Source organism: Megalops cyprinoides, chromosome 1 (assembly GCF_013368585.1).
Source record: "Megalops cyprinoides isolate fMegCyp1 chromosome 1, fMegCyp1.pri, whole genome shotgun sequence".
Taxonomy (NCBI): domain Eukaryota; kingdom Metazoa; phylum Chordata; class Actinopteri; order Elopiformes; family Megalopidae; genus Megalops; species Megalops cyprinoides.
The window spans coordinates 16,872,758-16,899,722 of NC_050583.1; the positions used below are offsets into that span (position 1 = coordinate 16,872,758).

A 26,965-nucleotide genomic window follows, 5' to 3' on the forward strand; every position below is an offset into this window, starting at 1 on the left:
CTTCACCGTTAAATGTGCGTGGCGCCTGTCCCAGTATGGCCTTGAGCTGCGACAGGAGAAGCAGAGCCAGCAGATTATCCCACAGACGGGGCGCACTTTCCTGAGGCTTACGCTCGCCCCCGTCTTACACCGCGCGCACCCTCCCCGAGGCGTGGCCCGTCTTAGGGGACCCCAGACCGCTCTGTGAGGAACACCTGCCTCATCATACTGTGGAGCGCAAGTTTCGGGACAGCATCCCCCCGTCTCCCCGGCCTCCTGTTCTGTGCGTCTGCCTCCATATGTCCGTGTTATTACCCTGTTTAAACCGTAAACAGCTAGCAGATCAGAACATAAAGCCTTTACGGCAGTCATAAATGGATCAGGTGATATAAATGCATGACATCGTCTTCCATCTGGGGTCCATGCTATATGTGAAGGGAATGTGAATTGGTTGCTGGGATGTGTTGTGACGTGCTTCACCCACCCGTGCATTTGTTTGCCTTTGCGGAGTGACTGCGTCAGTGTGGGGGGGGGGGGGGGGGGGGGGGGGGGGGGGTCAGCTGGAGGTGGTCAGGACATGACCAGTGCCTCCAGCTGATTGGTCGGCTTCATCTCCCTCACTGTGAGTGCAGCTATGGGGAAACCCTCAGCTCCTCACCCATGGCACTGCAGGGTCAGTGCTCAGATATGGGCCGGGTCATTTCACCCAACAGTTGTTCACACCATGAAGGAGAGAGAGGGAAATGTCTCTATGTCTCTCCCTTTGCCCTATAAGACAACTTAAGAGGCATTTCAACTTCCTAGCAAGGCGCTGTCTTATTCAGTGGAAGTGTGCCGTGTTTGGCGGTGGTGTGGGTTTCATTGCCCTCATGCCCCCCCCCATCCATCCTGGACCAGAGGCAAGGTGATGACAGCTGGTTTTTTGCAGCCAAAAGGGAAAAAGGGGGCCTTTATGGAACTTGTGGCAGTGCAGAAAAGGCGTGAATTGAAGGTGATGCAGCATAAATCGAGATGTTTAACAGACCTCTGCTGTCAGGCTTCACTGAGGGTATGAAATGTATTCAGTTCAGTGTAATTACTTTTTTCCCCAGCACAGACACAGTTTAAAAAGGTTACGGACACCTGAGTGCTGCAGATGTGCAGCAAAAGTCCCACCTCCCTATAGATTAGAGCAGCTGCATTCAGCGCCCTTCCAAACTCAACAAAGTCCTGTACCCCACACTGGTGATCCGCGCTCTTAATCAAATGCAGATTCAAAGCAATTACACCTGAGAATATAACGGGCCTCTGTGGAGTGTTGGTAAGAGCTAAGAGCAAATGCAAGAGGCGATCAAATTTTGTTCTTCTTGTAATGTGCTGCAGTCCGATAAGGAAGACCTCATTTCATTATGACTTCCTCTCATCATGATGGACATTTTATTATATGTGGGCGGTCCTGCACTTTAATGTGCTTCAAACACGTGCAGAAATTCATATCATGTAATGCAAGTCGATTATTATTATTATAATATTATTATGAAACAGCATTCTTTTTCGTTGCCATTGTCGGCAGAAATGGATCTTGTTAGGACAAGTCTGCTGAAGTGCTGTATCAGCTGTTAGATAGGAAGAGGTAGGCTGACAATTTTTGCCTATGTGCTCTATCTTTTTAAAACCATATGCTGACAGCAGTTGTGGCAATTTTTCAATTATTTATACAGTTCCAATTTCCAGTTTCCAGTTTTTGAAATACTCTAGAAAAATTTTAGAAATCGTTGTCACACAAATGTTCTCTTATTTTCAGATGAGCACTTTTAAATTTATGTCATATTGTAGCATTGCTGTGTATAGTAATATAAATACAATCTAGACCTAGATCTTGACAAAATTGGTATTCCATCAACCCTAATGTAAATCTTATTACTATTTTATTTTATGCTTAATGGTTCTTTATTCACCGTATAGCAAAAGCACTAACATATTTATTAAACATTTATTTAGAGCTAGACATTCATTCCAACCAATAGTTCTGAACTTATAACAATTACATTTTTAAACCAAGCATTCCTAAATAGTTTAGCATTCTAAAATCAGAGGTAATTAGTCATTTGCACACTTTCATCTTGGTAACTACTGAAAAGTCATACTTAATGAACAGTTTACTACGTATTTCTGTTTCTATTTATGTACAGTACTATCAGTTGTGACCTCAAAGTGTGACCTGTGTGATTAGTGAACTGTAGGCACATTGTTGTTCAATTGCATTTTGGGCTAAGAAAGCCAACATGTCATTAAAATAACAAGGCTGACTTTTGAGTATCAAGTCAACGCCTTGAAATACTTTTGTATATTTCAAAGACTACTGTGAGTGAGACCAAAGTGAGACACTAATTGATTTAAGTTTTAATTAGCATAATGTAACTCGAAACACAAACTCTACAAAGAATCATGTGGAGTAACTTCTTGTGAGTGTATCCTTATGTGGTGTTGTGTGACGATGAAGAAATTGAATGAAATGTTAGACAATCAAAACAAAATTAAAATAATACCATGAGGCATATAGCTACATTTGTTTGGTCCTGTAAAATGTTTGCATTTCGATTGGTTATATGTCTCACTCTCTGACTAGCAAGGGCACGTCAGGTTGTGATGTTGTTGTAGTCTGTAGGGTATGCCTCTGTACTCTCCCCATGACTTTCACAAGTCTTTTCAAGGACAGCTTGGCGTGTTTTGTTCTTTTATATTTGGGCTGAACAAAACTTTTTCAATTCAATTTGGAGTAGCAATCATTGGAGTGCATTGCTTCATCTTGCTGCTGATATTTAAGGGATCCTGCAGTAAAAAGATGTCAATATGTCAGCAAAGTCAAGTACGCTTTCATCTGAAAAACTGCAGCTTGTATTTCCAAATTTATGTTGCCCCCCACAGTCAGGGACAGGCACAAAATGCCCCTCAGCATGGCCCCCGCTGATAATCATAAATAATGTCCCCGGAAAAGTAATCTCTTTTCATACGCAATGTTTTATTGCGTCTCTTTGCGGTGCAATTTTCGGGCAGCTTGCTGGAGGCACAGGCAATTTTATCTCCAGCTAATAAAAGATGAAATTGAAATCCAAAATTTGGTTAGTGACGAAAGGTTACGATTTCCCACATCTGATGAAAAGCAGTTGCTCAGCAGGTACCCACAAATTGTATACATCCTTTATGTAATGATATCAAATGGAACCCCAGAGCCAGTGCACCACTGGTAGGTGGAAATGAGGACATGGTAGCTTTGCAGTGGCTTTCTTTATTCTCTTTCCACATACTGGAAATCAGATCAACCTGGCACCACAATTTGGAGATTCGCATGTGAACATATATCCGAACTTAAAACCAACCCAGCAAGACCCTTTGCTACTTTGGTAAACTTCACAGCCCCATCCCCTCTTACAAGCCTCCCTCCTTCAAGGACCGCAGTTGTCATCACTGAGCAAAAAAGTCATCTCCCCGGGGAGCATTGGTCAGGGGGAGCCGTGGATCAGGTGATGCATGGAGGTGTCCGACTAGTAATTGAAAGGTTTATCAAGTGTCTGCCGTGGAGCGTTACGCCGAAATGTCCTGCCAACAGGGTCTGGGGACCCAACTGAAAGAGTGTTCGTGTGGAGAACGAGCCCATACCACCCCCCCCCCCCCCCCAACCACCCCCCGAGGGGAGGCGGGAATGGCACTGTCTCCAGGGGAATAAAGGAAGCCTCCAGTACCGCGACTCCGAAAAAAAACCTTTGCACACAACAGCGGCCTCCTGTTAGGGGGGGACATGAAAGGAAAGCTGCTGTGCAAGTCTTATTCAGCGGCCCTTCACTTCGCATTGAGAGTTAGCAGAGTGCCCCGAAACACAACCGCGGCACAGGGTGCAGTGAAAACCCTGAAGAGCTTGGATTTCTTACAGGGATGGCGAGCGTTTTAGTACTGCGGCCTGCTGCGCTGAAGAATTTTACGTCTCTGAGCAGAATTGTCTCTGGGATGAAGGTCTCTGAGCGATCTATAGAACCTGTCAGCTGTGACGCTGCAAAGAAAGGAGCACTCACACTCGCACACAGGCACACAGGCACACACACACACACACACACACACGCACATCACCCCTTACAGTATAAAAAAGAGCAGCTCCCCTCTGGCCCTGAAAGAATGGTTCACTGTGAAAAGAGGCCCACATTACAGTGCCTCAGCCAGACCTCTGACAAAGTCAATGAGGGCTGATTCCAGGAAAAGCCTACACCACGTTCAGCACGTAGCTATACCCCCAGCACCTGTGCCAAGATATGCTTTTTGTTGCCACTTAATTTTTTTTCCTCGTCATTTGAACACCTGTCGGAGCAATATGTTTTTTTGTGTCCCTTGATGTCATCTTCATAGTAGTACATAAACAAGCCATTTGCATGTACTGTGATTGTGGATTTTATTTAGCGAGATGACAGCATGCAGGGAGGGAAATGGCCAGCATTTCACTCCAGACCTTGATGTATGCACTGAAGAAAAAACAGGGGCCCGTGTGTTTGTCTAAGACTGGCAGCTTTGCATTTTCATTATGGGCTTGTCAGACTGGGACTTGAGTAATGCTAGCTGATGTATACCTTGTCAGTGAGACTTACAGAAAGGTGTGAATGGAGCCGCCATTGCAGAGAGAGCCTCTCGCCGGCCGCAGAAGACATAATGCCGAGTAAACGCGCTATTAAAGTGACCTTGCGATCAGCGTGCATCAATTTGTACATTGACCTCTACTATATATTCATTAGTCATGATGAATGGGTTATGCTGCAGTGGTGTGTCGAAAATGGACAGACGCTTCACGAGAGAGGTATTTTTTTTTGACAGTCTCTTCCTGCAGGAATGTAATGGCCACACCGAAATGCTGTCACACCACATTTCTCAAGAGCCGAGCAGAGGGAAGGGACTTGTGAAAGAGACACCTCTGAGACATCTCCGGGCTGAGAATCCCATCCATGTGAACAGACTAGTTCATCAGCTTGAGGTTGCACAGAGAGTGCAAAACACCCGGACAGTGATCAATGAGGCAGTGAATTCCAGAGTGGGCTCAGTGTTTCTCTCACACTACCAGGCCACATGTCACTCACAACGCAATATGTTTCATGTAACGCTTTACATAATACGCGTTATTGGCAGCGTAATGAGCCTTTGTTCATCCTAGCTTTGAATCGCGGGCGCATTGCTCTGCGAGATACGAGCCAACCGTACGAAGCTCAGCTGGTGCTGCGCTCCCAGCTTGCCGGGGGTGGAGATGAGAGCAGGGGCCGTGTGTCTCGGTGCATGCTGTGTGTGGAGGCTCTGCGTTTCTCTGTGCGAGGGAGTCTGTGCAGCAGGAGCCTCTCACCTCCCTGCTGTTCACTCTGCATTCTCGTCCTCTACACCCCCCCCCCCCCCCCCCCCCCCCCCAACGACAATGCCAGACCCCAGTCCGAATACTGACCCGCCATCATGACTCGCACTGATAAAGAAACTGTCTCGTCTGTCTGTCCCCCCCGTTTCGTCCTTGTGCACCTCTGTCTCATCCGTCTGGCTTTAAGAGGAAAAGAAGTGAATGAATAAGCCCAAAATGAATAAGCCATTCAGCCCATCTTTGCTTTTCATTTTGCCAATAAGTGAGTCTGAATCTAAAACCCTCTTCAGCTTGGTCTTGAGGAATCGCAAGGTCATGCAAGTTATGTGTATTAATTTTTCTCTTTGTAAAGAAATACTTTTTAGTGTGTGAAATCGACTTTTAACCAATTTCCACCAGTGCCCCAGGTTCTATTGACAAAACCTAGCTCTAAGTAGTTATTAACATTAAATATTACTTTTAAAAAGTACAATGACAGGTGTATCTGAAGATGAACCCAGTTTTAAAACCATCCTCAAGAGAACATTATTAGACACCATGAAATGAAAGAAATGACAGTCAACTACATAAAACGGATCGGGAGGGCTAGTAGAAAAGGAATCCGTAGCCTTACAGCCATAGTCAGTCATTGCTTCTATATTTAATAATCACTTGCTGTTACTAAAGATACAATATAAGTAAGTTGTTTCAGTCTTGTAAAAAACATATCAGATTGTCAAACTAAGCACTCATTACCGCCACAGATGTGACTGCTGATGACAGACCATCTGCTTAGTTTCGTAACAGTCTTAATAAATACGACTGTTCTGATTGGTTGTGAGAATTTGGGGCTGTGACCGGAGGAAGTATCCCCAGAAAAGGTCTTGTCCCTCACTCACTCACTCACACGCTCACTTAGTCACTCTGCTTGTTGGCTCTGACTGAACGTATCCCTCAGAAGTCAACGGTAATAACAATGTTCCGCCACTAGAGGAAGAAAGGCCGTCAGCTGCAGCGGCAGCAGCAGCAGCAGCAGCTGCCGAACGGTGCCCGTTCTGTCCCTGTTTAATTTCCTGCCTGTTATTTCACTGATAAACTCACGGGGCGCCTGCGAAGGAACGGGGGGCCCCTGGCGGAGAGCGCCGGAGAGGAAGGAGTCTGCTGCAGAGGAGCGTCGTCCGAGGGAACAGATCTCTGCAGGGGCTGAGCTGTTTAATTAAGGCTGTCACCATGTTTAGGTGCTCCAGTTCCATCTCTCCTGGCTGGCAGGGGGAGAGAGGTGAGAATGAAACTCTGATTGAAAGTGTGCCTCCCGCACCCAGCCTGGGAATATAGGAGACTGTCTGGGGGTAAACCACCGGGGCACAGTTTCTTTTATTTTTATTCTTGCTCTATACAAGAGGATAGCATTGATTAAAGGAGGGCGAAATGTGCTACGCTCCTTGTAATTTGTGCACATGCATACGATGTCTTTTTTTCCCCCAGTTTCTAATTTAAGCTGGTCCTCCAGTTTGATTGGAAAGAACTGAGTGTGGCCTTTTGAAACCTTTCGCTCTCCACATTTGGAAATTTAGTATCAACCTGAAGGTGGGAGGCAGACTCCAATTTAAAGGCTAGACAAACGGCAGTGAGGGAAATGATTTGAAACATTTCATTTCTGATTCTGCTTTGATCTGGGGGGAGAAAAAATCCCCATCGATTTAATCACTGATGGTGAATAAGTCTTATCTGAGACAGTATAAAACATGCAAGGAATGCATTCCTGGTGACCTTTACATTTTATAGCTGGTTTTACGAACTTTCACCATGCATTAGAGTTGTGGTTTTTTAAACGACTTGACAAAGGGCTTGTGTCAACGTGTAGAGGAATCGCGTGGTACCGAACTAAGTTAATAGCATCAAACATAAATGCTCCTATCCTGTATGCAAAACTTTTCTTACGCCATCATTCTGAGATCATGCAGCCAACAGCACTCACCCCTTCTGTCCCCGTTCAGCTCACACCTGGCTCGGCGATGAACAGGTTTTGCGCACTAGACGTCCGCCGCAGACGTAAGCATGACATTCGCTGTTGGCAGTGATTAATTGTGTGGCGGGGCTAAACAAGTGTGTTTAATTAAATCCCGAGATAATGTCAGAATAATGTCGCTGGGAAGATGCATATCGCCACCTCTCTGTCCCTGCCACTTACTTCCTGTTTGATTAATCACGCTGCACTGCTCGGGTGACACGCGACGCTGCGCGCGATAAAGCTGTCGGCTGCAAGGTGGCACCCACCCAGCGCCACGGACGTCATCTCCCGGCAAGGCGGTGATGCGTCCTGTTCCTGATGTCACACCCAATCACACCCGCTGTTGTGAGGAAAACTCTGTGCTCTTCCTCCATTCCTTTAGCTTGCCGCTGGAGTGTACTCGCCTCCAGCTTCAATGTAGTCTGCTTCCAGCTTCAGTGATGCCCGGCTCCAGCTTCAGTGATGCTGGCCTCTGATTTTCTACCTCCAGCTGCAGATTCGAACGTTTCCCGCTTCAGCCTCATCTTCCTCCAGCTTCACTATAGACTACCTTATTCCACTTCAAGGGCTAGATCAGATTTCTATATATAGAAGGATAATGTGGAATTTCTAATTAGCTTCTGTAATGTTCTTAACTGCACAGTAACATAAATCTGGAGTCTCTCAAAACGTGTGCTTTATCAAAAGCAAAACCTCTGCTTAAAGGAAGTTGGTTAAAGGTGCAAAAAAAAAGTGTAAAAGGTAAATCATTAGAGAATGAAGTCTGAATTAAATTAGGTGCCCTACTGGCAGTCCGTGCAGCGCTCGCTGCAGTGCATCCGTGTGCCTCCTGGCTCACTGTCGTGCTCAAAATAGAACGATGCCCTGTCGCAGACCTTCTCTATACATCTCTCTCCTCCTCGCCTTTCAGGGTACCATCACAGCCTCCCATCCTCCCCCTACTCCTCGGGACCTGAGGGGCAGAGGTTACCTCCCTCAGGCACCCTGTCCTCCGAGTTCCTCAATCACGGCAGCTCAACAAAGATCCTCCTCCTCATCTGTAACACCGCCGGGGCGGGGCAGCAGGCTGTCAGGTACGATCCTCATCTCTTTGGATGCCATTGTGTTATAGTTACCACTTTAACACCAAACCAAGTGTGCTGTATGGTTTAGGTACAACTACTGCTTAGAAAAAGAGTCTGAGTTGGATTTTTAACTATTGTACATAATGTAGCATAACTAAACATTGTTTAACATAGTCATACCTTTACATCCCACATTTAATTTTCAGTCTGTAGGTTGTTTTGTGGATTGTACACAGAAGTAATTACTTCAAGCAAAAATTGTTTAGTTGTTAAGTTTCACCCTATGTATGACTGAAGTACCTCCTTGATATGTGCTAGTTAGCATGCAAATGCTTAACAGGGCAAGTAAGATTTGTTGAATAACATGACAAGTGTATTGAAGGTTATTTCAAAAAGCATCAAATTATGTTGTGTGAAGTTGTGAAGTGTGAAGTCAATCATTTTAATATTGTTCACTCTAAAAATAAGCAGCATGCAGCATTTAGCAGCTGTATCTAGCTGTCTTGTTAGATTCCATACCCCCAACCTTAACTATCAAGAATTGCACACAATACCAACTTAAGAAATGACACCTACACCACTGACTGTATACCATGCAGGACACAGACATCTCAGGCATCCAAATTGTGCATACAACACAAATTGACTTTCAGGCTTGAGTGCTTTCGAAATGTGACATTTCATGTGATTGAGCCGTAATCCATTTAAAATTTGTCCTTTATTGCCTCTACGGCGATCGATACTCAGGACTGAAAGTTGCGAGAAATTCAATCGCTTGCCCACGGACCCTGTGGCCGGCACATTTTCGCATGCTTTCGCGCTGTCGAGGAGCCCCCCGAAGCCTGCTACCTTGATTGCACTCTCCTTTCAATCTCGGATTCGGCTGTCCGGGGAACAAGGCAGCGCGGTATTCAGATCTGATCTGTGTAGACAATACCCCTGTGATTCTGGCTCGGTGTTCGTGAATTGCCGGCCTGAGTCGAGCTGAGTGAATCTTGTTGGTTGATTAAAGTGGCCATGTGTCTGTGTTGCAAATCCCCGAGCCTGCGTCTCCAGACAGGTGTACAGAATATCAAGTAAAAATGGGAGAGACTGAGCAGGGGGCTTTAATCTTTATCCATTTCTCCCCTGTCCTGTCTCATAATGAGAGACAGAATAAGGGATAGCGGCTTACAGTGTTACGTTGGCTTACAGTGGCTCACAATGTAAGTACTGCTTAAATAGTAAATTAGCTTGTTTTGGCTCTTGCAAGAGGACAAGACAGGCGGAAGACAGATATCTGTGTTCAGCTGTTACATTGACTAAACAGCCGCTGGTGCCCTTCAAAAACATCTTCAATAAGAGAATGATGAAGAGAGTTGTTTGAACTTCACTGAGTCACTTTTATATTTATTTCAGTGTAGTTATTCCAAGGTAGTAAGTTTCATTTGCTTTCTAACCTGAAAATGTGAAAAACCCACAATATCTTTCTGACTCAAAGTCATTACCTGGAATTGAGGCTGTTTTTGGATCGGTGAGATCTCAACAGTTTACATGTTTTATACATTATTTTCCATTTATTCACCTGAGTGGTAACAGAAACAGCACATCTGGATTTTGATGAGCCTGATGTTCATGATGGTTTTTTGAGAACAACATGTGACTGTGAACAAAACTGCATGCAAATGAACAGAAAAGACGAGAGATTGACCTTGAGCTCTTTTGTCTTTGTGTGCCGAATCAGTAAATGTACTCAATGATGTGAATGTAAATATGTGAGGAATTAATGAACCGGAATTACAAGTTTTCCTAACCTGGGAGTAGGAACCAAATGGAATTTGATACTGTGAAGAACATGCAATTATGAATTCTGGTTAATTCCGCTGTAGCGCCACCTACTGCATTTTTTCATAGTTGCACTGAATTTCCCCAGTGCTTTCATATACACATTATTTTCATTTTATATTCATATACACATAATATTTTAGAATCCTTACAAGTTTTATAAAATGTTAGTGATCAAGATTATTACCCCATTTCTGCTTAGCGGTACTATACTTTTGTTGGCAGAATGAGAGTAATATGAGAAAGGACTTAATTCACACTGAGATAGTGGAATGGATTGCAGTTATTTTACTGTCAGAATGAAGCAGTTAAAATGTTACTATGCAGACAAAATGTCTTTTGTTTTGTGTATTGTTATGTTACTTCACACTTATTATTATACATGTGAACATCAGGTATCACATGCAAGTTCAGTATGGGAGTCATCTTAAGGCTTACAACGTATGGACAACCTGTCCGAACTTCAAATCAAGCACATCTGGAATTCCTCCCTCTGCCAAAGGCGACTACAGACCATGGAGGGATTTTCAGTTATTTGCTGCTTTCAGAAAGCCGCGGGAGTCACGGTTAGATGTTTCATTTGCACAGATAACATCAAAAAGTCCCTCCAAGTCAGAAGGAAAACAAATATGACCCAGATTGATTTTTTGGGACTTTTCTCCATGCAGAATAAAACAGATGAGACCCTAAGTAGATAGCTGGAAAAAACTAACCCAGTTATTACTCTTTCATTCTCTTCATTTATTTGTTCGTGATCTTATCATCTTTGTCTCATTTTATAGGATAATGCACCGAAGATACGGCGAAGTCTTCAGTCTGGCTTTTGAATAGGTTTTATTTTGACCGAGGTGGGAAAAAAAAACAGTAGCAATTTCTCAATAAGGCTCCTTCCAAACACAATCTAACTCTACATACCTGTACCTGAGTCTGCACAGTGCCATTTTTTTCTTTTTGATAATCTCTGAAATTAATAATATATCCTGAGATGAACCTCAATAAATCTCTCAGGGAGGATCTCGATTTTTCAGCCATCGTTCTGATATTGGACCCACGGTTGCTGTCCTGAGAAGGGGGGCTATACACTTTGACTGTGTACCACAGGACAACGAGAGCTAAGTGGCAATGGCATTTTCGGCCAATTCCCAGTCACTGTCACGCACCTGTCAGTCGGGCTCTGTCCTTGTCAGGTCACTCACACTTCAGTGCCACCCCCGGTCCAAGGCCGACCGGGGGCGTGTGCTTGCAGTGCGGTAGTGTGGTGGAGGAAGGCAGATGATTGCTATTCCCCTGGAAGTCTTTTTTTTTTAACGTCAGGTTGACATTCGTGCACCTGTGGAAGGCAGCGTCTTTCCTGTGGGACAGCCTGGTTTGTTTACTGCATCCCACTGTCACATGTCAGCTGTCATATGTCAGCGCTTGTCCCAAATTTTGGGGTCGGGAGAGTCTTTTCTGGGATTTTCTGTAATGGAGGAGAGGTGCTATAGTCAGAGCTCACCAAAAAATAGACAGAAAACAGTATGTGTTGAAATCAAATGAGGTGTGTATGCACGCTTTCTGAGATATTTCTGTGATAGATCAGGCTACATAGATCCACGTGCACGCACCCATCATCTACAGATCAGTACGATCCACTTCTGTCGACGTGAGCCAACGTTGCGCACTTGTGACGGGTGAATTTTAAAGTCCCGATGAAAGACTGCACGCTCTCACTGTGACACTGCTTCCAGTGTCACTCCTCCCTGTGTGCATAAGGATGAGCGTCTTCATTTCCCAATGACGTGTTCACCTCGTGTCGCACGTCCACCCTCTGTATCAAACAGCCACGCCTTAAAGACCACATGTCATTACCATGTAGTCTCACCTGTCGCTTCCGGAATATGTAACAGGCTGTGGAGTGTGTCTTTGTACATCATCCGTGTCTGTGTGGGCAGATAGGGGTTTTAGTTAAAAAAAAAAAAAAATTAAAAATATACCGAGTTATCCTACTAGGTAATATCCTGTGATAATCTGAGCAGCAGATATACCTCACTCTGTATGACCGTTTGAAGAATAGCCAATGAAAAGAAGGCACCACACATCACAGTGGGTGAACATTGTGGCAGAGCCTCCAGCAGACAGCCCTGGCTCTGCACCCGGGCGTAGCTGGTGCCTTCTTGCTATGTGAGCGTTACAGAGACACGTGATTCCCGGGAATCCGTGCGGTGGTCGTGTGGCCGGGAACATTCACAGCCTTTAATCCATTAGACGTGCATGTTCGCACATGGAGCCGCGGGCGCCATCTGCAATCCCTCCGGTGCGGCGTCGGCCACGCTGTTCACACCACCCCGGGCTCTCGCCGGCAGCTCATTTCCGCTCCGCTGGCCCGAGAAGCAACACCGTAGGTGCATCAAAGACATCCATCCTGTGCTCAGTCCACATCTGCTTTCACACCGGAGAGACGATGAATCCAAAGACACTCCTCAAAATAGACTCACACACAAACGCACACACACACACACACACACACAATTGTGCAGAGAGACACACGCGTACACCCTGCAATGTGGCATGCTGTGTGTCTCTGTGGAAATGCATTATTCGAAGGAGCCCAGACTCAGCCCGGCGTAGCCTTCTGCGTCTGCCCCTCTCATCAGTATTCTGATGGACCCTGGCCCAGTTCAGCCTTCCTCCCAGTCGTGTGTGAAAAGAAATGAGGGAGCGCTGGATGGAGTACTCCAGGAAGCTGCATCTCCATACGGTGACGCAAAAGGAAATCTACACGTTTAAAAAAAGAAAGAAACAAAAAGCCGGAGCCGCACAGGCCGAGGATGTGGCCTGGAATCAATTGCTACGTTAATTTGTTATTCATAATAGTCAGGCATCTTTTCCTCCGCAGTGTAAAGCTGCCAGACAGAGAGAGAGAGGAGTGGGAAATTTAAAGGCCTGTCTAGGAGGAAAAAAATTCACCATGACCAGAACAGAGCACAGCATGATACAGAGGGAAACAAGCAGCTCGGGGGAAAATTAAAATATAAGATATAAACTAGTGGGTATTTAGACTGTTTGGTAGAATGGGTTTCAGAGGTTTCAGAAACAGAAAAATTAAACAGTTTTTGCCAGACCTCCTCTGTGATCTCCTTGATGGGACCAATTGGTTTTTTCTGCATTGCTTTTATGTATTTTATGTCCTGTCTGATGCTGGTGTTTCATCTACTAATGAACAAATGTAGAGCGTGTATTATACCTAGGACCACAGTATTAGTGCATGTGAATTTTAGTAAATGCAGCAGGAAGATGCAGGTAATCACCAGTAAAACGCAGACATACTCACACTGAAATAAGATGAAATAAGTCATGGAAATATATGCACTTAAGGATGCATTTGGTCTAGAGTTTTGAAGCAAGCACATTGGGGTTCATCTGGGGTGTAATGTGAACAAACTAGGGAACTAGGCAAAATAAACCTAACTGAAGTGAAATTAGACTGTATGAAAAGGGAACGTGGAAGGTTTCATTTGGAGAAAGTTTTGTGTTGGGGTTTTTAGTTCTCCCTGTGAACCAGGGAACAAATAACACATTTTGAGCTGAAATAAGACTTCTTCATTTGGGCTGTGTAATGAGCTTTAAATGTGCACCGGGTAACTAGCTGTATAATCAGCTGTGTTCTTGGTGTTGGACTCATTTACAGTGAATTATATGCAGAGGTCAGTGCCATTGTTTCACCTGTAGCATCTGTATGAAGAGAATGGTGCGCTTCTTGTTAATTGCTTTCTGTCCTGGCTTTGTGTGCTGTCAGCGAAGTTGTCCCTGTCAGATGTCATTGCCGTCTCCTCACAGTCCTGATTGTTTGCTTGGGCCATTGCCTATGAAGGTGACAATTGCATCGTGAAAACAAACTAACCAGATCAATCTCATCAAACTTGAAATTAGGAACAGCCAGCTCTACTAGGCTTAAGTGGTCTAGCAGTCTAAATGCAAGGTATAAACTCATTGCCGTTGGCTCAGAAATGAAACAGCATTTACAAAAACACTCTTTGTGCATTAGCATGTTTATAAATGTGAGGGTCTAAGTAAGAACTCTGCATCTTGCATTAGTGTCAGCTATTAACAAGCAATCCTATTATTTGTCACTTTAGACTCCTCGTTTGACATAAGCCAGCAATTTCTGTTTAATTTTTTCCCACGCACATTTCGCGCTTGCACACAGAATCTTCAAGATATCACAGGTTAATGTCACCTGATCCGTGCCTTCCGTTCCATGGTTTTAATTATACCTTCATTTAGCTTGTAATCCGTCCCCTGGAATGCATGCATATGTGTGGGAATGGCAGGCCAATGACTTTTGTAATTACAGTGTAGAACAGCGCTGGCAATTAGGCCGCACCTCAGACGTTTCCACGCTCCTCGTACCCTAATGCAAAATTTTCCCCTTGAGTAAATACCAATATAATCTGGTTTACAGAAGAAAATGATTGTGTTGTATTGATTTAGATCGCAAATTGTTAGGCCTTCTCCTTCGTGTTGTCTAAGGTTGTTTTGTTTGTTGTTCTTTTTTTTTCGGTTTTTCTCCATCTCATCACTTAATGAAAAAGCACATGTTGAACACATCTCGCTGATTAATCAGAAGAAAAAAAAAAACTGATGGAAGAGACAGGTTGCTAACATTCCTGCCTTCCCCAAAGGAGTTCTCAGGATTCGATTAAAATAGAAGCCCCGAACGCAGGAGGGCATCGCCTGATCTTTTATTCATGCAGCAACGGCTAGCCCTGCGGAAGGGACAGCACACAGGAAACTGCGGCGAAAAGGGACGGGAGAAAGCCCCATGGCAGTAAAGGAAACTGAAAGAACGCGGGCAGCACTCTATAGACAGTGTCGTGGCTGATGCCAAGTGTGACGTTTGACAGAGCTAAAACAGAAGGACCTTTTCTGAGTGAGGAACAGGACACTCTTGCATGAGGTTTTATAAGAGACTGAAGCCCGAATGAGACTGTGGGAGTATCGGTCTGTGAATATCTGCGATGATTCATTTGCATATGTCTATGTTTTCTTGATTAGCTTGATTTCGGGTTCCCAGCCACACTGAAATTCATTCAGCAGCTGAAGCACTGAAGCAAAAAAAAAAAAGTTTTAAAAGCTTGAGTCAGTTTGTTAGTTTTTAATGCTGTTGCCTTTATGAATTATTGCTTCTTGCAATGCTGTACAGTTGATCTGTGTCATTATTAAGTTTTGTTTTTCATTTAAATTACAGGCTAGACCTTACCCTTAATACACACGAAAAAGACAAATACAATACAGAGAAAATAAATACCAACAAAGCTTGTACTTGAATTGAGATACTCCTGAAAGAGTATACTGTAATGAGGGTAATGATATGAATGTGATTGGGTGGGTTGGGTGCGGGGTGTGGATGGATGTGGGCGGGGCCCATCTAGAGGGACCTTGCTCAAGGGCGTAATGGTAACGTCCCACTGGGAGCACAAACCTGCAACCTGCTGATTACAAGCCATAGCTTCTGCTGTCACACTGACACCATGCAGTGCTTGACATCGGAGCTATGAGATATGTCCTTTTTCCATCTCATTTCTCTTTTGCCATTCATGCCTTCTGCGCAAGAGCACAAGACCTTTCCCCTCAGCTTTCCTCATGGCCCCCCTGTCCCCCCCCTTCTCCCCCAGGTTCGGACCCCCTTTCCTTATGCGTGAGGACAGGACCCTCTCCTGGGAGCAGCTCCAGCAGAGCATCCTCAGCAAACTCTACTACCTGATGATCAGTGGAGCGCAGACACAGGTAGGCCTCTGAGTGAAACCACACACGCGTGCACACACACACAGGTACACACACAAGCCCTCACACACAGACGTACATACACACACATACGCAGGGGCACACACAGACGCGTACACACTCGCACACACTGGCACAAGCACACACACAGACACACACTCAAGCTCTCACACGCAGACACTTGTACACACGCACAGATACACACAAACACTCACACACACACATACACAGACATTCTCCCCAGCACTGACCATTAAGATGAAATGCCTGGAGGCTCATCTATCAGGGCTGAACTGATGAAAGGATGATGGTGGGGGCGAGTGAGTACTGTGCCATTTCAGGCCTTCTCAGTCCAGCTCCCTCGTCTCCTCACTCCACCTCTAAGCTTCTTTCAGCAGACCATGTCCACAGTATACAAACCGAGCAGTCTGAAACTGGGTCATTGTGTCTGTTTACAAGAAACCAGCTATTTAATGTTAACATCATCTTCGCTGTCATCTTTTCTTCAGCGTACTTTTATCCTAATGAAACAGCCAAAGAACTCTGTTTAAATGCAACCAACTGTGTATTCCCTCAGACAAATCAATTATTTACCTTAACAGCACCACACTCCCAGTTTCTGTACACCCTGATTAATTGCATGCTACACTGAACCGCAATCAAGTGGCAAAAGGGTATTATAATTTGCTCTCTGTGAACTGTGGCTGCCGCTTGGGTTTCCCGCTGTCTCGGGTTCATTTAAAATGTTGAGTGCGGACCGGAGAGGAATGTTCAGGCTCTGGGATCATGAATGGTTATGGCAGGGGGAGAAAAAGAGGACAGATCAATCAGCTTGTGATGGGGTTCACTGAGCACAGAGAGCACAGTGAAGGGAGACAAATAGACCCTGTAGGGGAGACAGGAGTGACAACCTTTTCATTATTATTTTCCTAAGATTTTTCTAGTCCTTCCCCCAGCCCTGGCTAACCCATTTGACACTTTTTGACATTTGACACTTTTAATTTAAGTATAGATTATTAAACTAGACTCCGTCTAGTTTAATAATCTGGGAACCAGAGTAGGGAAATGTATTCTCAAAACTGAAACTAGTGACATGTTTGATCTCTGGCTGACGTGAGATGTTGATCACAGTTTAATGACATAAATCAGTTGCTTTATGCAAATCAATCAGTACATAAGATTTTAAGGGTTTGCTGCCTTTAGCAATGAACTTTTCAGAAAATCAACTGTAAGGGGAGCATGTTAAAGAAGAACGATTCCACAGTCATTACCAAGCAAACAAGAAACAGTAAATGCCAAAGATACAAACTGACATGATAGCCATCACAGTGATAACAAGTGACACCAATGCAGTTACTGTGTGGTTTGATTCTGCATGAAAGCAGGGACAGCCCAGATCAACCGCGGCTCTACAGAAGACAGTGAGACACTGCCTGGTTCTTTCACATATTGAGGTAAAACACACATTGGAGGGTATATTTTGTGCTGTTACCTCTTTGCTTTTGCATTTGCCAACAGGGACAAGTTAGCAAGCTCCTGGTGCGGCACACAGTTGAAATCCAGTAGTCCATCCATTGTACTCATGAGAAGTTCGCCGTTGTTGTAGCTGAGGAAAATGTCACAGTTTCACAAAAATGATGAGCACGTATCCCAATTCCCATTCTGTGGATATGAAATGGCTATGACTGAAATATATCTGTTTTACATTTTAATTAACAGAGGGCACATTATTGAAGCAAACAGCACATTACAGTCCTGATGATAATATGACACTTGCGACACAATGTAATTAAAAAACATAAAGGATAGATACCTCCTTGATTCAGCTCTGAATTGGAGCACAGTAATTTATCAGATGCGCTCAGAGTGAAATGGTTTGATTAGAGGAACACAGAACTGATAAAAGTGCATTTTAGCGGAAGCAAAATCTATGGCTGACAGCACATTAGGCTCCATCTCTAAATAGACAGAATTAATACAGCAGACACCTTGCAGAGCTAAGTAATACTCAACAATGAGAATCCGGTGTGTGCAATAACGATATGTGCGAGCAATCTATTATCCACTGAGCATTTTCATTAAGGAACACAGGCATAAATTTTTCTACTTCATACTGTGTCTGAGGGATTATTGCGTTTTGTGCTTATCCATATAAAAGAGTAGCTAAAATGATTACCCCTCACAAAAGCCAACAAACAGTTCCTGTAAGACCTTCTTTGTGAGATTTATCGTACCGTTGTAAGCATTTAAATTTGGTGTTATGAGTGAAAGCAGACATCTGGGTATTACTGCCATACATTTGGGAAATGATGTTTATTCCCTCTGTTCTCCTTGATATGAACACAGTAAGCAGAAATGAACACACTCAGGAAAATATGTTGTATGGAGGTTGACGGGAGTTGAGTGATTCTTAAAGCAAGGCCCTGATCAGTACAGCAGCGCCCACAAGGGTCGTAACCTCTGTACACAGGGCTGTCTTATCCTGGAATGACCGGCCACCTGGAAATGGAAAACGCACAGTGTGTTTGTGTATATGTACGTGTTTGTGTGCATGTACAGTACCAGTCAGAAGTTTGGACACAACTTTTATTCTTTATTTTTTACTATTTTCCACATTTTATAATAACAGTAAAGTCATCAGAACTATCAAATAACACAATTTGGATTATGCAGTGACCAAAAAAGTGTTAAACAAATCAAAACTATCTTATATTTTTTAACATTCTTCAAAGCAGCCAAAAATATTATATATTATTTTTTGGAAAGAAATTCATACATAGGCATCAACTTCACTATTTATATTCACCTAAGAAACAAATTTGAAGCATTTCAGCTTAAGTCTTTAGATCAAAATATCTTTGAATGCATGTTTCCTATTATGTTAATCAGGTGTGTCCAAACTTTTGACTGGTACTGTTTGTGTGCACATATGTGTGTGTGTGTGTGTGTGTGTGTGTGTGTGTGTGTGTGTGTGCGTGTGTGTGTGTGTGTGTGTGTGCGTGCACACACATGCCCATGTTTGCATATGTGTCTGTGTGTGTTTGTAACTCATATTGTTAGAATAATTTCAGATGTACCGGAGGAAAAAGAAACCTGTTTGAAATGCAAATCAAATTGTCCTTAATTGAAATTTGTACACATTCAATTAACTGGAAGGACCAGGGGAGCGGTGTGCATTCTGTAATTGACAGCAGCGAATTTCCAGCAGCCCGATATAGGGACAAAGGGACACAATGCATAATGTAGCTGCCAGCGGGGTGATAAGAGTCCCGGCATCGTTCGCTGGGGTGATTATCTTCAGGTAGAGTGAACCGAAGGGATATGGAATGGACTGCCTCTTCCCACTCTGCATTTCCTGACAGTGCATCCAATCAGAGAACATTGACACAGCAGAACAAGAGGGGGGACCGTGCTTAAGGTCATGTGATGGAAGGGGGAGGGGTCGTTCCTGGTTGCACGCATGTTGTGGGTGTGCGTGTGCTAGTGCTGGATTCGCTGGTGATTAAGGTTGAGTCCGCGCTAGTGTTGATGCGACTCCAGGCTCCATGCTCGACTACCCACCTGAGTGCAGAGGAGCCTGGGTAGCTGCTCTCTGACATGCTCTGACACTGCACTGTTTAACAAGGCCTCATCTTGAGCAAACACTCACAACTCACAGACCAGTGGAAAGGCAGGCACTGATAAGCCACAGGCAGGGCAGTTGCCAGAGCATGGCTTTTTGTGTATACATGCACAAAAGTTTTCAATGAGGGGACAAGTGATCACAACAAGCTGTTTTGATAATGATGAGAAAACAAAAAAGATGATGTAAAAGGGAGCTGCTTCTTAGCTGTTCTTCCAAATAAGATAATCACCTGGACAATTCACACCTGTGCTTCACCTGGGCTTTTTCAAGATACTCTGATTACATTGTATACAGGAATATTAGTGTTTCATGGCACTTCTGACTTGTTCAGTGTATAACCATAACCAGAGTAAGGACGATTACCCAGAATACCATGTGCATATAAACACACTGTAGTCTTTATCTCAGCTACAACCCCTCAACAGTAGCTCTGGGCTTTTGCTATTATGGATTATAGATCATAGCATTCACAGTAGCACTGATCCTTAAATGCCCGCGCTTTAGTAAAGAGTAAAGTTAGGGAAGGACATGCTGAAACACACCTGGGAACAGTCTTTGTAGGAGTGCTGACAATCCGTCCCATACACTCCAGTACAGCCAGCTTGACTGTGCGGTTAAATGCAAGTCTTTTCTTACATTATATTACATTACATTACATTACATGCATTTAGCAGATGCTCTTATCCAGAGTGACTTCCAGCATAATAGAACATAAATGTATCCATTCAAGTTAAATGAGCAACAGTGTCAGACCAGTCTGACAACACTCCCAGACCAGTGAGCGTGAGCATAACGACATTCAAGCCATACCACAATCTGACTAGGCAACGGAAGCCAAGTATGCCAGGATACATCACTAGGACTAGAACACAGAATCCAAAATACTTGGACTGATACTTTAGTTTACTCTGGCATTGAGTTATGCTGTTCCTCTTGGTATCAGTGTAATACATGCGGCCTTGTTTCACGCCACTCCCTCTCTCTCCCTTGTTTATTTTCCCTTTGTAAATGAACATCATGGCACGGTGTTACCGCTGCACCCCCTGTGGGCATCTCACGGACACGGCACAGGTGTTGGGCCCCGATCTCAGCCGAGACTCTGAAACGCCGGCTCGCCCAGCCCGTGGATACGGGGAGAGAGCGGGGGGGGGGCGGATAAGATTGCCTGGAGCCCCCCGAGAGACACCGGGAGAGAGTGTAATTTATTTTTAGAGGAAATGTAATTAGAGACGATCCCCGTCAAAGCCCTTCATATATCGTAACATCTGGCCCGAGGTGGTTGGCGGGACCCTTTTGTTAGGTTGCTTTTTTTTGTGGATGTTGCTGTAAAGAAGGTTAATAGAATTACTGCTGTCGGAGAGGGAAGAGAGGAGCACATGGCGAGGTTCTGGGCCCGATGCTTCGCGGGAACCCTCTCATATCTTGTCCCCGGCTCCTCCGCCGCTGGTCCAATTGAAATGCCAGGCGAGTGTCTCAGGCAGCGCTGTAATACCAGGATGGATGCTATTATTTTCATGTTAATAACCGAAAACAAGGACAAGGCACATTTTAATTTCGCCAGGCTGTCGATTCTAATGACGTCCAACAGTAGCCGGCAAAGCAACAGAATGCACAAGGTTTGCCGCTAATGAGAAAGCGATGCATCTTCATAACAAGCTGTCTGCTCCGACCGCTCCAGCTCATTACAACGGTACAGCTCTACCAGCTTTGCTTCCCAGATGGAGGGATCATGCATTGCAGTGGTTCTCAACCTTTTTTTCATACCAGGGACTGGCGGCCTGCTGCTTGATATCCTTTGAGGACCACCAAAGCACACAACAAAAAAAATCAACCCCTTACAGATGTACTCTCTTTATCAGTTGTTCTGTAAGCGTGTCTCCCATGTCTCTCTGGTTTTGACTGTCTTTCTTTCTTTCCTGTGGTTATTCCCACAAAACCTTCCCAGAAAACTTTTAATCATGTGTCCAATGCATTTGATCTATACACAGAAAAATGGTTTGTTTAGATTAGTAGATATAGATAAACATCTGTATAGCTATAGATAAATATATGTATAGATGTATGGGTAAGTACAATACAGATCTACACGGTATATATGGATATATACTGTCAAGAAGCATATTATAGTTGAAGGGCTGAAATGTCTTCTGGTGAAACCCTGTAGTGTTCTGACAGTAAAATGTAAATGTAAAAGTATATTTAACTTCTTTATATTTAACCATTTTCTCCCTGGTCTATATAAATATGTTTTCTTATGGTTAACATATTGCACATGTATAGTAACCGACTGCTCACACATTTGGTAAAAATATTTTAACTTTTGTGTGCTCACTGGATTCTCAATGAGTCCATTGTGTCTGCTTGGCAGACTTGCCTGTCACACCAGGGTTGCCTTTAAGCAAAGTTTTAATCGTGATTTCACTCTTACCCAAGGACTTTTCCTTCAGTATTGTTTAACATGCCTAAACATGTTTAATGTTTTTTCATACCATTGTTGGAGTGGTTTGACAGAGCAGACACAGTGGTTGAGTGGACTTTTACCCTCAGCAGAAATAAAACCATAGGAGATGTATGGTGAGCGATATTATCCAGTGACACTTCGCTGCTTTCTCTTGTCATAGTCCAAAATATGAACCAAAAAATAGCTGAGTGGGAAAATGACATAACATTGGTTAGCTAGCTGTTAAATACCACACATTCTGATCTGACTGGACTTTGTCTCCCATGTGAACTGAGCAGCTCTCATAAGCTGGCATTGCCATAGCAACCAATATAGCACTGTCTGTGGGGTTGTTAAATATAAACTGAAGCCACATTTGTATACATCAGCTGCTGAAATCACCACACACGTAGGTGACATTAGCTTCTTCACTATCCTGATGCATGTTTGGAAACATTTACTGAGGTAACTGTTAGTAACATCAAACAGAACCACACCAATGTACAGGGGGTAGGAAGCACTGATGTGTGTGTGTGTGTGTGTGTGTGTGTGTGTGTGTGTGTGTGTGTGTGTGTGTGTGGACTAAATTATCTATAAATCTGTAGTGCATGTTGTACAATATATGAATATAATAGCTAGCAGTGTGGAGAGGTGGTTATGACTCATGGTTTGGAATGCTGCCGGGGTGCCTGTGAGCACAGTATTTAACCTGGATTGTTCTGGTAGAAACACAGCTGCCTGCAGTAAAATCATCCAGAATTCATAAGGTGATGTGGTCGAAGGCTTCATCCGTCTGGGTGCATGACGTTATTACAGATATCCAAGAGAACAACAATGTTGTTCCATTATAGTTTACTGCACGTAAGAAGTGCATTGCCATTGTGGGTTAATCATAGCTGATGCAAACCCAGGCTGGTTTCAGGGCAGGGTCAGGGGAGCAGAGAGGGTAGCAAGGTCAGAGAAACTGGTATGATGCCCACACCTCGCACTCCTAGTGTTTGTTCATATCATCCTATCTTTCTCAGTTAACTCTGCATATCAATCCCTTCATTAAGGCTTTCCATGGAGAGGGGAGGGATCACATTAGACACCACAGCTGTGGTCTCCAGCTAAATGCAGTAGCCAGAGACCTCTCATAGTGGCTGAGTGGCCATGCCAAAAGCTGTTCTGACAGCTGCCTGCTCATTGTCTGAGCTCTGATGCTTTACATTACATTACATTACATTATGTTATATTATGGTCATTTAGCAGACACTCTTATCCAAAGTGACTTGCATAGGTTACAATTTTACGTTACCCATTTTTTACAGCTGGATATATACTGATGTCATTCCGTCACTGACCTGTCCAGGGAAACCGCTGTCATGGAAGTGGGCAGACTCCTCACTCTGAGCAGCTACTTTAACAGTAGCCTTCTCCTGCGTTAACACCGTCTGCACAGTATCAGGGCTGCAGGTTGTGGCTTGTGAACGATGTGACAGTTCTTCCGCAGCATCTCCCTAATATATATATATGGGCGGCAGTGTAGCATAGTGGTTAAGGAGCAGGACTCGTAACCGAAAGGTTGCCGGTTCGATCCCCGCTGAGACACTGCTGCTGTACCCTTGGGCAAGGTACTTAACCTACAATTGCCTCAGTAAAATATCCAGCTGTATAAATGGATAACATTGTAAAGAACTATAACCTATGTAAGTCGCTTTGGATAAAAGCGTCTGCTAAATGAATAAATGTAAATGTAAATATCCCCCTGTCTCAGTTCTGTTCCCACATCCTGTGTCTTCATCCTCCTGTCTGTGCTCCATGTGGCTAATCCTTCTGTAACCTGTGCCACCTGTGTCTGCCCCACATCCTGTGCTTTGACTTTGCACCTGCCTTACCTACACTCAGACTCTGACTTCCATGCTCACCACCATCATCTCCACCCTCTCCTTAGACCTTATTATACAGATATGTTTGTTCTTGTATTCTTCCTTATTCTTTCCATATTTTCCTCCTAGTGGACAGCTCTGCTCTCTAACAGCAATTTCAGTCTTGTGGCAGCGCATCTGACTGCATTCATGGTCCTCGGCGTTAAACAAACTATGACGGTCTGCCTGTTACAGATGGCGGAGGCCATTATGCAATGACTCCACTGCTGGGTGTCGTCAGGCTTCTGACAACAACCATCAGGTCTGACCTGGTGTGACTGCCAAAGATTTCCCCCTTCAGGGCAGCTTGCATACAGTGTGCGGCACCGGGCCAGATGTTGGCTTCGTGTGAACGCCAGAAGCCCACCAGAGCCCTCCTTACTTTATGGCGCATGACAAGGACACACCAGGTGGCTCGTCCTTTGAGAAAAGATTGGAAGGGTTTTTTGGTATCCCTTTTCGTATAAGCCCTGTGTATTCCTGAGACTGGATTATTTTCTCTGAAATACAGCATTGGTCATCGTTTTACACTGTATTTGCCTCCTCGGAAATAATCACAAGGTATGAATGGTGAGCTGAGTCTGTGTTGTAGGATCTATGCCCTTTTCAAGTGAATTATTCCCAGTGTCCCCCATCATGGCAAAGTTATATACCATAGAGAATTATATTCTGTATATTCTACATTTACCTGGTGATGAGTGGAACATCCATTTTGGAAGAATGTCGCTCCAGTAAAATAACATTTTTGTTCATTTTCCACACACTGAAAATGCTCCTCTAATTCCAGCTCTTTTCCTCAATATCCGTTTATTTGTTTGTTTGTTTGTTTCGTCTGGGATTTAGCCAATGTAACCGCACAGATTTAATTAGAAGCAGCAGAAATCTTACTTCTCCGAAGAGTGGCTTCATCTCAGACTTGCACATTAAATCCCAATGGGACTCCTCCGAAATTCAAACAGCTATCACAGAAGACCAAGGCATGCACCGGGGAAGAGGCAACTTTCCTTCTGTGGCGTTTCATGTTTCAAGTAGCTTTCAGCACAGACCTGATTGATGGGACTATATGCAGCTTCACTGGGGTGTCACTGGCTGAACTCTCTCTCAAAAGCCCTCCAAAATTAGGAATGTGACAATCATCTGCATGAGTGGCTTGCAGAATAGGGATCCATCTAGGAATTATCCTTATTCTGTCTTCACATGCCGGGTGTCTGTCTCTCTGCATTTTGCACTAAAGGGAACTGCTTCATACTGTAGAGCTCATGACCTGAACCTCCATGAGTTCTCAGATCAGCTTATCTTGTTAATTTCAAATGGAACAAATAGAGCATGCAATAAAATAATAAAAAAAAAACTGTGGAACATGTCACACACAGCACCAGACAGTAACAAATGGATGCAGTGGTAATTGAGGCTAATTTTTGGCTTAGTGATGTTTGTGCTGGCCAGAGGAATGTAGAGCAGGCAGTGGGGCCTTCTGAGCTTTTGTGTGTTTCCTCATTGATCTGGGCACCTGTGTAGGAGCAAAATGGCTGTCAACTTTCTCAGCTATGGCTGTCACATTTCTGTTAAATGTCCACAGAGAAGATACTGTGTGAGAAATTGCTGGACTCGTGTGGCCGCTGACCCAGCTTGTTTCATTCCATTCTTTGGCTTCCTGCCTGGTTCTCTCCTGCACTGCCAGTTCAGTCTCCAGTTATCAGGTGTGGTCAGTCATATCTGAGACTTTGCTATATTTAGACATGCCTCTGAAAAAAAAACAACTTTTTTCATGTGCCAGTCTTTTAAGAAACACACTCCCTGCTAAACTAATCAGCAGACCAGTCAGTACTTTATAATAGCCTAACTAGTTCACACCAGGAACAACCTTCTAACTGTCAGTCTCCATGTGTTGTGACCAGTTCTGTGCAGAATGCCACAGCGCACAGATGCCTTCGTAAAATTCCTCAAAATTTAATTTTAAAGTGATCATTTCATATAAAGAATTCAAAAATATTTTCAAATATTGTAATCCTTATGGTAGGTTTGCTTTGCTGTATTATTGATCTAACGTTACCCAGTGAATAATGTGAGAACAAAAACAACTTTGAAATAAGCACCCTGCAGTGTTTTTCCTTTTTAAATATTTGATACTAACATTTTAAGTTGTACCTTTCTATGCAGAAGTATTGAAAAGGCTCATCTTGATTCCTGAACAGTTTTATTTTCTCAGGAGTGTCTGGCCAGCTTTCAAGATTAAAGCAAATGTCTTGCAGCTGTGTTCTGCAATGAGGATTAATATGTTTGTGAGAAAATCTATCCGCCACCAGGCTCTAGGCATGGAGGTGTGGTTTTCCAGGGCAGTTTACATTTACTGACAGAGTGCAACTTACCACGCATTTTAAGAGACACGTAGGTGCATAAGCTAAGTCTGAATCCCCAAAACTACAAAAAAAAATGTAAGTGGGGGATGCCAAAAAATGCTCAGCACCCCTAAGCCTGAATCATCCCCTAAATTCAGCAATGGTGTCAGTTATGTTTCATCCATCTGGATGAAGCTAACAGAAGTCTTAATATTGAAATATTGTGCATGGTCTGCACGATAACGGTTATGCGTGTATTTTATTGCATAGCATCAAAGCTATACGTAAGAATTCAGTCAAAACCTTCACTCTTCAAAGTCAATAGTTAAGTTTATAATTTAAGCTTCCAGTTGTGCTTTAGGCAAACTCAGATTGTTCCAAAGCACTTTGATGAGTAATTTGTAATTAGTGTGAAGTGCTGTGTTGGCCTGGTCGATAATGGCTCTTTCAGAGATAAGTTAAAACACAAATATGTGTGAAACTCTGCAAACAAAAGAATTTGCCCTTTTCATTTGGTGGTAAGGTCTTATTAACTACCTAATTTATTTCTTTTTATGCTTGGCTGCAGCTTTATTCTCTGGCGGCAGTATTTAAAATCAGCCCATTAGGAACGTGATTCTCCTCTGCATTCCCTAATAATTTATGCTCTTGTCTTTCTAGGCCTGAAATAACCCT

General features: G+C 43.8%; 1 protein-coding gene across 2 annotated transcripts in view; it reads left to right on the top strand.

Annotated features, from left to right (window-relative positions):
- usp43a (ubiquitin specific peptidase 43a) overlaps positions 1 to 26,965 on the top strand; it is a 109,174-nt gene that overhangs the window by 66,008 nt on the left and 16,201 nt on the right. For both annotated transcript variants that reach the window (XM_036545619.1, XM_036545627.1), the window contains exons 7-8: positions 8,239 to 8,401; positions 15,871 to 15,982. In XM_036545619.1, coding sequence (XP_036401512.1) covers positions 8,239 to 8,401; positions 15,871 to 15,982 — 275 coding nt within the window. The remainder of the gene's footprint in view (positions 1 to 8,238; positions 8,402 to 15,870; positions 15,983 to 26,965) is intronic.